Source organism: Hirundo rustica, chromosome 6 (genome assembly GCF_015227805.2).
Source record: "Hirundo rustica isolate bHirRus1 chromosome 6, bHirRus1.pri.v3, whole genome shotgun sequence".
Lineage (NCBI taxonomy): Eukaryota > Metazoa > Chordata > Aves > Passeriformes > Hirundinidae > Hirundo > Hirundo rustica.
The window spans coordinates 17,876,068-17,889,076 of NC_053455.1; the positions used below are offsets into that span (position 1 = coordinate 17,876,068).

Here is a 13,009-nt window from a genome sequence, read left to right on the forward strand (position 1 = left end):
TGAATGAGAAAAAAAAGATCTGTAAAGAAAGTGTTCTGTGACAACTGAAGTACACAGTCACTGGAACAGAATGCCAGAAAGTCAAGCGAGTTTAACCTAGCTTACATGAGAAATTATTTTAAAAAGAGTGCAAGAAAGGTTCTAATGGAAGAAAACATTACTGTAGAAGAGCTAGAGGGAGACTGCTTTCAAGATTTCTTGAAGATTAATTTTTTTACTTGGTGTATTTAGTATTCTCATTGAAGCCTCGACATAAGAAGAAAAAAGTAAGAGTGCATAGAGTAGGAAAAACAGCTGAGAACATTATCAACCTAGAGCAAGATAAGGATATTATGAAATTAGACTGCCTTGAATGCAGAATTTCAAAAATGGGTTAAGATTCTGTATATGTACAGAAATACTGCAATTTTTTTTTTTTTTTGCATAAATTCAGAGTTCTTTATTACAAAGAAACAGTACCATATTGAAAAAAAAATCTGATTTAGCAGCTAGTGGACTGAAAGAGAAGGTAACCCAAGCTGAAGACTGAATTCATATTGGAACAGGAAGAAGGACAGAAGGGGGACAAAGGACCTGTTGTATACAAGATCAGTAACTTGGTTTATTTAGCAAAACAGATGTTGCAGACTAAAATGAGATCTTAGTATTATTCCACCTAGGGTTCCAGATCAATTTTTAACAGTAGCTTTTATCTCATGGTACATAGCAGCAGATCAAAGTCAATGACCCAAAGGTATTTCCTAGTTCCCCTTACATAAAGCAAAAAAGAAGAGTAAACAAAACAAAAGCAAGGGCTAACTATGTATGTGTGTGTATAAAGAAATTATTACTTTTCACTACTTCCCTTACAGGTTTCTGACATAGCATTACAAAATCGAAAACAACAGTAACCTACCTGTTAGAAAACAACCCAAGTCTAAGAATTTCATTTGTTACATCTTCAATGAAAGTTAAATATAAAAGCTCCTCTTCTCTGCAGAGAGAATAGAAACCCCAATGTTAAATGCTTTACCATATGACACATTTTAGTAGGTTTAATCACCTTCACAGGAAAGGCCATTAAGAAAATTTTATAGTTCTTGTATCAGCAGTTATTTTTCACGAAAGGTAAGGCTATCATGACAAACTAAGCCTTTCATTCAATCTAGGTAATAAGAAAACACTGCAAAATATGAGACTGTTAGAAAGGTGGGCATGGTGCATTGCCTTTATGCTAACTTTCTGTTGTGGTATAAAGTAGCAGAAATCCCAAGCGAGGAATCAGTGAATCTTGGCAAGCATCCAGCAATCCAACCTGCATTGCACTCAAGAATGGGGAGCTAATTGGGAACTGTACAATTGCAGTTTGATGCTCTGTGTAAAAGCTTCCAAGGGAGCTTCTAGAGAACCTGATTACAGCTGAAAATTGCTGGTCCGAAACAGAAGCTGAGAAGGATTTAACTGCTTATTTGGCAGCATCCACTCATTTCAACATATCTCCTTCATGGACAAAATCTTGTTAGTGTGAGACGTGACTTTCACCTCTTATCTCTATTTTAATACCTCTGAAAGAGTTGTTGATGCCAATTACTCTAAATTGGACACTCTCCTGGAGAGTCTGCTTGAAAGACAACAGGAAAGAAAACCCCAAAAGGAAATATTTCAATACTGTTTCTCTTTCATAGCATCTTTCTAAGTCTCCCAAAGCATCCAACCAAACTCTATTGAGTCATTCTCGAGCCTTAATAAACAGAAAATAAAAAATTGAATATATCTTCCATGATTTTCATTACATAAAATTTGTTATCATCCCTAAAGATTATCATTTTGGTTCCCTCTATAGTCAAGAAAGCTACCTACAGCTGGTATTTGAGATCTTTATTATAAGCGTTAAGTTAGGCAAACACAAGCCTATCCTAAACCAAAGAATTAAATGACTTTTCCAAGGCCACTTGATGAAGCATTAGTGTTTCTGAATATAACTCAAAACTCTTCTAATTTTAATCAAATTTCAGTGCAGCAATGTGGTTAGAATGCCTTTCAATTTGGTATTTCATTTGCCAATATTTGCTTCAGAGATTACAAATCTAAAAAGAAATGGAAACAAACTATAGGCACTGTATATGAATTTTCTTCGTTTTTAGATCACATAAAATTTTTAAAGTATTATATGTTTCAAGTTCATCAGTTTTGAGGAAAGCTTTCTAGTTTGATGTTGTGAATGAGGAGAAAAATGGTTTAAGCATACTTACTCAGCACTGACAGTCCTCCTTGGTGAAGACTTCTGAGGATGCCATGATGTCTCTCTAATCAGAAAATCAGAGGGCAAAAAAAAGAACAACATTTTAAACCCCTTTTATACCACCTTGCATGTAATTTTCTTCTGCAGCCATGGAGTGCCATTATAGTATTTCCTTTTCTAAAAAAACCACCATAACCCCCCTAAACCCTGCTCCAGCAGCAAAATCACCTGCTAGCACTAAAACCTGAGGGACTATGGTTCGAGAGTATTACCCAGCCTGACTTGATGCAGTGCTTAGAAGACCTTGGTGCTACTTCAGATGCTATTCAATCTCTGTTATCCATAAGAATGCTTTTTTAACTCAGAGTACATTTTTTTTTTCCTCAGATAAAAATGCCTTTGTATGAAAAGGCCAGAGAGCAAATCAGAGAGTCATGCATGACACTTAGGTCAGCAATGAGGACAATCAGCTCAGAGCCCTTGGGTTCCGGTCTGATTTCCAACACTGCTCTTGCATTGTAGCAATCTCACAAGAAAAAGATGTGGGAAATGCTCCTGCAATGCAGTGTTTAGTTATAGTACTATATAGTCTGTGAGCTCAGATGTACAGAACTAACAACTGTATTGATGTGTAATCACTCAATTCTGACAAAAATACCCATATATTTCAGAGCTCTCTTTCTTAATTTGCTTCCCAGTGGAACTTATCACAAGAAAATAATGAATTTTGCAGTTGGGAAAGGCCATTGATATAAAAAAACCCAACGAAAGTCCTTTGAGAAGAAGACTTATAAAGAGAAATGCTAGTGAAGACTTATGGCCTAAGGACCGGCTGTATAAAAAGGAACATTTCAAATATTTCCTCCTGCTGTAAATCAGGCACCTTTGCTTGGAGCATTGAAAACCATCTATTCCTCCCTCAGGCTCATCGCAAGTACATCTTTTATCTTCAGCCTACAACACAGAAATAAAAATCTTTATTATCAGTGCAAATACGCAACAGATTTTACCATTAAAATGAATCTAATAACTCTCTGTGATTAAGCAGCCCTAGAAATTCCATGTCTTTTCTGAGAAACTCTGGGTAAATGGACAAAAGGGACACCTTCTTCTGCTGGAAAATCATATACCAATTATGTCACCCTGGTTTTTCTGAATTTTTTAAAGCCTTTTGATTGTTCATAAAATGGAGTCAGACCTTTTAGCTACTGTACAATATTAGGAGCAGTTTCTGCTTTTTCTCATACGTGTAACATAAACAAATCCTTTGTTTTTCATTCACTGTCCTTTGTTTGCATATTTCTAACCTGAAAACAATTGTAACTGACAGTTGGTCTGGCCATTCAGCTGGGAGGTGAAAACTCCAGAAGCCAATCCACAGCCAGACCCACAAATGTATAAAAAGTAAGAAATAAACAGGCAGAGGGGCTTTTGACCTTGGCTCAGCCTTGGGGCTCTCTTGGAGGAACAGCTCTGCCCTGCGAAATTTCTTGTCTCCGTGTGATTGCTTTGCGTATCCCGATCACACAATTATCTATGACCTTAGCAGATATTTGATATTGCACTTACAGAAACAATAAAAAAAAATTAAAGAGATTTCTTCCTGTGCCTCAGTGTTTTTTCTTATAGTTTCTACTCAATGTTCTGAAATTCTCTCTCCTCTGTGGAACTAAGTCACGTCATGGCAATAGAGAGAAGAACACTTAAATCAGCTGTTCACGGCTGTGGTAGTGATGAAGTTATTACCCCACAGTGATGGTGGCAGGTATGGGAAGAGTACCCAGATGACTGATAGATGCATCATTACCTCTGATGTGATTGTCTGCTGTTCACTCGTAACTTTTCTCACATATACTTTGTCTGCAGATGGAAAGCTACAAAATTGAGAGAGGTATTAGATTTCCAAGTAGATTCCTTTTGAAATATGCAGGATGAGAATACCAGTGCCACTGTGGAAATGTCTCATTGGCCTGAACAGAATGTAGAACTGAACAGTTCAGAAAATTTCAGCCAGATACACAGATGATCCCAATTAATCATTTAGCTGCATATTATCTGAGGATAACTAAATTTTTCAAAATAATTGTTCAGAATTAAGAATGGAGATCATCCTAAAATTAGAAGTGCACCAGGAAAATAGACGACCTACAGCCAGAAAGTCAACAATACGTATTTGGCAATACGAAGCCAAAGCTATCATAATTCCAGTCCTAGGAAATCCCTAATCTATTCTATGACAAAACTGGAGTTGGACATGTAGGCATGGAGGACACAAAAGGGAAAAGACTTCTCTTTACAAGTAGTATCAGTAGAAACAAAACTAAATCAGAACCGTTCAATTTGCTAATAAGTTCAGTGCAAGAGAAGAACACTAATTTTGTTGAAAGTATTTTATATGGGGTATATCTGAATGTATTTAAATTCAAGTGATAAAAATGAAGAGCTGCATTCAAGTGTTAAAAAAGAGTGTTTGCATAATGTATTAATTAACAGACTGGAAAGTACGAGACTACAGGGGCAATAGTGGGGAACTACTTGCATGCTTATATGGTTAGTTCTTTACAAGCCAGAACCATACATCGGAGAGCATAGGGAAGAGAGAGGGAATGATTATTACCAGCAGATGTGAGATTCCACAATTTGAATTTATTGGCACTTCATACCCAATCTGTATAGATTAAACAGGTTGTTCCAGAAAGAAGACAGCAAAATATGCCAGTGAAAAAAGGAAAATCAGATTCTGTTCTAGCTTTTGCTAAGGTGTATCTGGAATAACATCAGAATAATTATTCTGGATTTATACAAATGTAATGAGAGCAAAACATCTTGCTGTTATGAAGATACTGCTGTGATAACATATAGATTCCAGAGTTTCAGCATAAAGTTTCAATCTCTGTACCTGATCACATCCGTCTGTGTTTGAGCTTCCACACAGTGCCTGTGGCGATTTTTCTTCTTCCTTCGAGCAGGAGTGTAATACCTGTACTCTGACAGGAAAGGTTTAGCATCTGATATTAAGGTGCGTGGAGTAAAAGGTTTTCGGACCTTAGTGAAGCATTCAGAGTGCCGCTCTAGAAGATCCCCGCAGCTCTCTCTGGGGTTGCTTCCTTGACGCCTCTTGGAACAACCAACGCTCACGACACTCTCGGTGGAGTGACTGTGTGACAATGCACAGTGTTTACTTGGCCTTGACAGGCAGACATTTGAGTTTGAATGATATATCCTGGATGTATTCCAAGAACATTTCCTGGTGTGTTTTACGGGACTGGAGTGAACCAAGCAATGCTCGCCATGAGGAGATGGTGCCCATGATAGGTACTGTGCCTGCCCAGCACAGGGGTAGGGATTGTCTTCTACTTCCAAGAAACTCTAGGAAAAAATAAAACAACATTTGATTGCATTGGAAGTTACCTGCTTTGCTTATGATGGTACTCCCAGCTGTTACGGTTACTGACTTGGAGGTAATTTCTGCGTAAAAGCTTTCAATTTTTGTAAAAACAAACTGGTTTCACAGCAGCCTCAGTGACAACAGATTATAAAACCTAGCCACTGGAAATAAGAGATGTGCAATAAGAAATAAGCAAATGGTTTGCTCCAGTAGCAAAATACTGGTGCTCTGTTACAGAATATTGATGGCTACATCAAACCAAGAGTTTGATCAATAAATTTTTACAAGTCAAGAAATCATTGCACTGAGGCAAATTATTTTATCTGGATATACCACTCTGTTCATACCACTTGGACAAGCTAAGGTAGACATTATTCATAATTATCCCATGCTTAAAAACTCAAGATTATTCCTGAATTGTATTATGACACTGTGGCAAAGACAAATAAGATAGAACTAAATTCAAGTGACATTTTAAGATGGAGTTTTTGGTTGGTTTGATAATTTGTTTGTTTGTTTTGTTAAATTAGAAAGAACAATTAAATAGAAATTTTATTTCAGTCATAGAGAGAGTTTTGAAAAATTTGCAATATCAAAGCATAAATACCTGGACAGGGTATGCATACTCGTAAATTTGCTTTACAAAGTGTGTGAAACACTTTACAAAAACAGCTATTGTATGTTCTTTTTCTACCTAGGATACAGCCACCTACTGAATATTCTGTCAATCAGTGAAAATTATGTATGATATTTTACAATCCCCATGGGCAGGAACACTGCATAACTGGAAGATTAAACCAGAAGCCTATCAGCAAACAAAACTTTGTATAAAGCAATTTATTGCATCCACACATTTAACTATTTATGAAATTCAAGTTCTGTTACGCAGAACTAGATGATGCAGAAGAGATGACTCCCACTGTGTGTACTCAAACTATTTAACACCACAACTCCCAGAGACAGTGCTTACAGTGCAACAGTGAGGGAGACAAGCTGAGGATAGTGTTATTCTGGAAAATCTCACTGCTGTACCATGCAATCAGTAAGGCAAAATAACAGCTGAATTATAACTGAGGAAACCCAATTCAAAAGCAACAGCTAGCTTTCTAAAATTACTATCATACTTTCTTTGATGCCTTGGGAAGGCTGACCTGAAACAGAGACTGGACAGGGCTAGAGAATAAAGTAGGTATTTATTGAAAGGCCTCTAGGATCCACCTCGGGCAGGATGGGAGCCCGACCAGGGCTACACCCAGGGTGGACTAAGAATGGTCACAAATGGACGACCAGTCACGAGATCTCAGATCTGGTCCATTTGCATATTAGGGTTTAATTGTCTAATTACAGCTTCAGGTTGTGAGGTCTCATCCTTGCTCCTCCCTTCAGTCCACCGTTGTTTAAGCTCTTGGGCCTGAAAGCTGTCCTTGGTCTTCAGCAGGAAAAGGATTTGTTTTGTCTACCTGCTCTGTGAAGAGAGCTCACTGGCCCTTAATATGAGGCTCAGAACTGCACCCCTAGGCAGCACAGAATCTGAAAACATGAAAGCTAAAACTTAGGGCATCATCCTAACACTAGAGCAGTTCATATAGGTCCACATCATCAGCAACGAAGTGCTGTAAGATTTTAAGAGAATGTATACAAGTAGAGGTGTTTCCTAAGAAGAAAATTCAATTTCTAAGGCCATTTGAGATATTTAACAAACTTGAAATTTAGTTCAGATAGGCTAACACAGAAATTAACTTGTTCATGTACCTCCACCACCAGAACAAAGAACAGGAAAATAAGGCAACACCAGTATAGACCATAAGCTCTGCAGTGACTAAAGGAAGAAAAGGAAGATGATTTCTGTATGTGTTTCATCCATCTCTATTATACTTTTATCAAAGAGTAAAAACTGTTAAGCAGAAGCATTACATTACTGAAGTTACTGAAGGAACGTGTGCCCTATGGGAAGCCTGAGAAAGAGTGGGTACAGTATGGTATGACTTATGCTGTGACATGCATTTATTTATCACATACAACCATAATGCCAGTTGAGAAGATGCACAGATTCACCAGGCAGCCTATCCCGATTTCACAGCTAAGCTATATGGAAACTACTTTGAGAGAGTGACACTGAAACAGAGATCCAGTGCATTTCCAAGGGGGCTTCATTGCCTGATCAAAAATCCTTAAGAGCACTTTTTAAAAATAATCAGTTGATTAAGATGTGAATTGAAGGCTGGATGTGTGACTTTCCCCACCAGGCAGTGACAATGGACTGAATGCCAAAAGAAGTCACAAAAACAACTACAAAAGAAAGTGCCTGTGGGGATTCTGCAAGATAATCAATACTTGTCCTGAGACTTCTGAAGTCTCCTGCTGGGTTGGGCATGAAGAGAAAAGAAACCCCAATGTCCAAAATTGGAAATCTTTACACATTTATTGAAAATTCATGATGTTCTAACCTACAAATAGATAGTATATGTTACTAGTAAACCAGGAAGACATAGTGTAGTATGTTAACCTATGGAATTGGTAGTATAGCTTGTAAATATATACAGATTTTGTATTCTACCATTCAACCCGAAAAAAGTTGTTCTTAAAAACTCCAAGCAATAGACTCTTGTATATATGCTCCATTTTCTCATAACACTGCTACTGTCATTGTTTAGAATCTACACTATTTCATTCTTTTTTCTTTCAAATGCAATACTTTAAATTAAAGCTCAATTATGATGAATATACATTTTGTAGCATGCAGTAAATGCTATTTAGAGGAATATTAAAAATTCAGGTATTTTATATTGAAAATTAAGTCACAGATCACACTACTGTCATACCATATATTTCCTTCACAACAATTTTCTCTCACATCAGTAAGACCTATCTAAACTATTCCAGTACCCCAAAATATTCAGAGTTGCTGGTCCCTAATGCGAAGAGGTTTTTTTAGTTAGCTGAGACAAAATAAGCTCTTCTTGGTGCTGTCTCATGTAAGTCAACTGCATTTTACAACTAAAGCATAATTAAATGCTGAACTGATAACATGCAGTTAGAATGCCAAACAAATGCCTGTGTTAGCAAGCAGAATAATGAGGCTTACCAGTGAGATTGTTTGCATATAAAGTCGTTGCAGTGGTAGCTCAGCACTACAGAAAACAGATAAGACTGGAAAGTTTCAGCATCCACCTAATACAGATAAAAGCTAATTCCATACCCTTCAGTGTATATTATAAACAGCTTAATTCTTGTAAACGCTTTACTCTCCGTGACTAAATCAGTTCATTGAGCTGCAATTTAAATTGGATTGTGAGCATATGAGGACTGGTTCCCTGCAAAATAATTATTTAGAAAAGATATGAAGTTCTATTAGCCAATTATTTATCTACACCTCATGAAAATGACATGTTTTGCTCAGAAGCAGTTGAGATGATCCAAAACAAGACAAAGCCACAAGGCTGGCATGGCAATATCCTAAATTTAAGCACCCCTTATATATGAGGAAGCTTAGGGCAGTTACCTTCTTCTCCTTCTCAAATATTTCGTAAGTAGAACAGCCCAAGTAGCTCGCTAGTGACTAGAGAGAATTGCAATCCAAAGCTGCATCTGTGTCAGCTGTGAGATGCACTCATTCAAAAACTGAGAAAAGAATGTATTTTAAAGCCCTTTTCCTTAGGCAAAACTTTACTACTCAAACAGGGAGAAGTACACTCCAAGTAGACAAAGAAACAGCATCATGAACAAGGACCTCTGTCACTCCAAAAGATTGTAAGGAGTGTCAGAGAATGCTGTTTGTCTGCAGTTTGTCTCTTTTGAACTTTCAGAAAATTATCCTGTGTTGCAAGTAAACTGTAAGCAAGTATGCTCACTTTCTGTTCTAGTCTGTTTTCTATAAAAATATCAGATGTCTAAGTAGGAAACAAGACAAAAACATCCCTACGAATAGCACATTTATTAAAATACAATCCAATAGTATCTGAGCTTTAGCTATTAGAACTACCAAGAACTACAATTAATGTAATTTGGAATAAAAAATCTTGGCTTTTATCTTGCTTATCAACATATGTTTCTATTCTATTGATTCAACCAAGTATAATCTGATTTTGAAGATACAAATCTATTTAATTATACATTTCAGCAATTCCTTTAAAAAGTTTCATAAAGTATGTATTTATCCTTCAATTTTATTAGTCACAAAACTGGGGTAAACTGAACAGTACTTTGCAGCAAGCATGTAGAGAGAGGACCTCTGAATCTTCCTGGACTCTGTGGAAGAGAAAATTCAATAAAAAGAGATCAAAGCATACTGCTGTCCTCCGATGGGCAAAAGTAGTAACACAGAGAAAGAATCCAGATTTCTCTAAGTTACTTTTACCTTCTACAAGAAGTTTAGTTTCCCAGCTCAAAAGCCACTAAAGTATCAGCTGCCTTATAAAAACAAAATTTTGAAAAGAAACGTTGCTAAATACTTTTTCACATAGAAGGTCCAAGGCAGATCTCACTAGAGTCACTGAAATTACAGTAAGATTAATTTAATCTTGAAATTGACTTGTTCTTGTATGAAAAGGTCTTCCAATAGCATAGTTCATCTACCATTATAAAATGAGATCAAAGAGATGCTTTATGAACTGCACTGTCTGGATACAGAAGCTGCAAATTTGCAATAAATGAGTGTATGATTCTTTTAACTTGGGAAAGCCATTTAAATATTGCTCTAAGTCAGCTAAGCACCTGCTCTCTGCTGCTTGGACAGAGCAAAGGTCTCCTATAGGAAGTGACAAGCTGCCTTTAGAGAAAATTCATACAAATATGTGAACAAATTGGACGTTCCATGAATATATTCAGTTTGTATCCTGGTATCATTATTGTTCAAAACTATGTTCCTGGTACACTCTTTAATTTTGTGCATGTGTGTGTGTGTGGGTATAAATTCTCTTATGTGGCAGGTTTGTACTTTTATCAAATGCTGTAATGTTATTAATAAGGGTTTTACTGAGTGTGCACAAATTCAATCAATCAGCACAAGAGGTGATTGAAAGGAAGCCCGAAAGGGAATCTGAACATTCCTAATGAAAACAACTTTGTTTGATGCTCAGAAGGTTCTTCTGCTTTATTTAGTCATTGACATCTCCCATTATGACAGAACTAATTTAAGTTCTGAGCACAATACATGTTCAGACTGCTGTTATCATAGGAGAATAATAAATCTTTAAATATAAAGCATTTGAGTAGGCATTTCACACAGCCACATATGTGTTGCATACAAAATTAACAAGAGACTAGAACCAGTTAATGATGTTTCCCAATCTATACTTCAAATGCACAAGCAGATGGCCACAACTTTCATTCCTCAGAAAAAAAAAAAAATCTCAAAAAACAGGCTGAAAGGGATCTTGAAATTTCAAGGCAATGGCATACTTCAAATGCTTAGAAGAACAAATTTAACCGCCTGTGAAGCAGCCTTCCTTCAACTGACTTTTGGCATTGATTGATTTATTTAAAAAAACTCATTAGTAGCCAGAAATGCCTATCAATATGATTACTTGAACGCAAGATATGAAATACTAAGTGCTGTTCAAATCAGAGATCTTACTCATGCCCAGCTCCATTCAGGTAGAATTTTAGAAAATCTTATTTTGAAAAACAAAGGAAAAAAGCCGTACTTTGCTATAGTGCGTGCTTTTATATTAAAGCTGGGAGTTAATTAGAGACATGTTACTTGGGTTTGCAATGAAACAATTTAAGGAACTTTGCCTGCCCCAAGTTTGCAAACAATAACATAGAAGGACAAAAGTGGTATTAATAAAAAATAAAATTTAGATTTTAAGTATCACATTTCCTCCTTTTACTTATTCATGCCTGTGCTTTCATCCATAACTAAGAGCCATGTATTGAATTTCAAAGCATTATTTCTCTGCACTGCAATAAGGTCAAACTCAGGCTGCCTGCTAAAAAAATCAGTCACACAGAAATAAACTGATGGTGCTACCTGGTTTACAGATCTTTAAACAATGTATGGAACTTATGCTGTTAGAATCACAGAGTTAAACCATTATCCTGTTTTAAGCTGCAATTACTCATTTAGAGTGACGAACAACGATGGAATTTATTGGGCTATTTATGTATTAGTTAGAAATACACACCACATATTCGGATTAAATGTTGGCCAAACTAAGTGAGCCTATGCACATAAGCAGAATATGCACATACAGATTGGCATATTTTTCTCTAAGCACTATTTCTGCTTTCAAGAAATGCAAGTGAATGATTTAGTATACTGTTAGATACAAAATGTATTATCAACTAGGAATTTTCATTAGGAAAAAAAATGGAAGATTCCTGATTCTTCTGCTTGGAAGGGTAGCGGTAACAGAGTTCTGCCTTAGGAAATGGTACAAAGCTGTAGAGTGGCAGAGGACAGGAATTTCAGCTGAGGTGAAAGCAAGAGAATTCAAGGGTAATTAGAGCTTGTATTTACTGCAAGCACTTTTCATCCAGATACCTGACATCTTGTCAGAAGATCAAGACATGCATTCAGTGTTGGGCACATGCCAGGAAGACCCTTGTCTCCTTTCTGCTGCTTCAAAGATGCCAGCCCTCACTGCTGCACAGCAGTGATCAGCTGTTACTTTGGAGGCAAGTATATGACAGGACCTACTAAACAGAATTTAAATACATACCTTTCTAAAAGTGGATGGCAGCAGCCTTCCATCGTCTCCTGAACTGGATTGAGGGACAGCTTCACACACACTCATTTTCTCTTCACACTTGGATATCTTCTTTTTCAGTTTCTCTCTTCTTTGCTGGTCTGCAACTTAGGGGAGAGACAAGGTTGGTCAGAGCCAAACTGAAATATGCTTTCTTTCCCTAAGTGATTTGAAAACATTGTAGTGGTTTCCAGTTGCTCAGTAAAGTCAGACTATTGAGATACATTCCACTTCCAACACACAGCAGTTATAAAATTTATGTCTACACTTAGAAGAAAAATTATAACCAGAGTATGCTGGTAGCTGAAGTTGTGCCTTAACTTTCCTGAAATTGTCTTACCTCACAATAAACATCAGCATACAGGACTTCCAAGATCAGTATTGCTAATGGAGCCTTTTGTTCAAAAGGTTACAAGTTTTCTATCAGTTTTTTACAGCTAGAACTCCTTTGACTGTACTCTCATCCAGTATTTCAGAAAAAACCCTGTGTTGATTATTAACAAATCTGTTGTGTAAAAAAATCCATGCTTACAATATGGATCCTCCTAAATACAGAAATCCAGGGTAGAACAAGTAAGCTTTTGTCAAGAACACAAAAGAAATTAAGGCCAGTTCTGAGAGGGCTACTGTCAGATTGGAGCAGGGGATTTTTGTCAGTCCACACTGGTCTGCAGTCCAAGACCACATCTGCAGTGAGAAAAGTTCAGTCAG

At 36.8% G+C, this 13,009-nt stretch overlaps 1 protein-coding gene across 2 annotated transcripts in view; it reads right to left on the minus strand.

Moving 5' to 3' along the window:
- Nucleotides 1-13,009, minus strand: part of SPATA7 (spermatogenesis associated 7) — a 34,234-nt gene that overhangs the window by 1,672 nt on the left and 19,553 nt on the right. For both annotated transcript variants that reach the window (XM_040067898.2, XM_040067897.2), the window contains 6 exons: nucleotides 12,272-12,405; nucleotides 5,121-5,590; nucleotides 4,029-4,095; nucleotides 3,105-3,175; nucleotides 2,232-2,285; nucleotides 896-973 (listed from right to left, as the gene is read on the minus strand). In XM_040067898.2, the coding sequence (XP_039923832.1) occupies nucleotides 896-973; nucleotides 2,232-2,285; nucleotides 3,105-3,175; nucleotides 4,029-4,095; nucleotides 5,121-5,590; nucleotides 12,272-12,405 (874 nt within the window). The remainder of the gene's footprint in view (nucleotides 1-895; nucleotides 974-2,231; nucleotides 2,286-3,104; nucleotides 3,176-4,028; nucleotides 4,096-5,120; nucleotides 5,591-12,271; nucleotides 12,406-13,009) is intronic.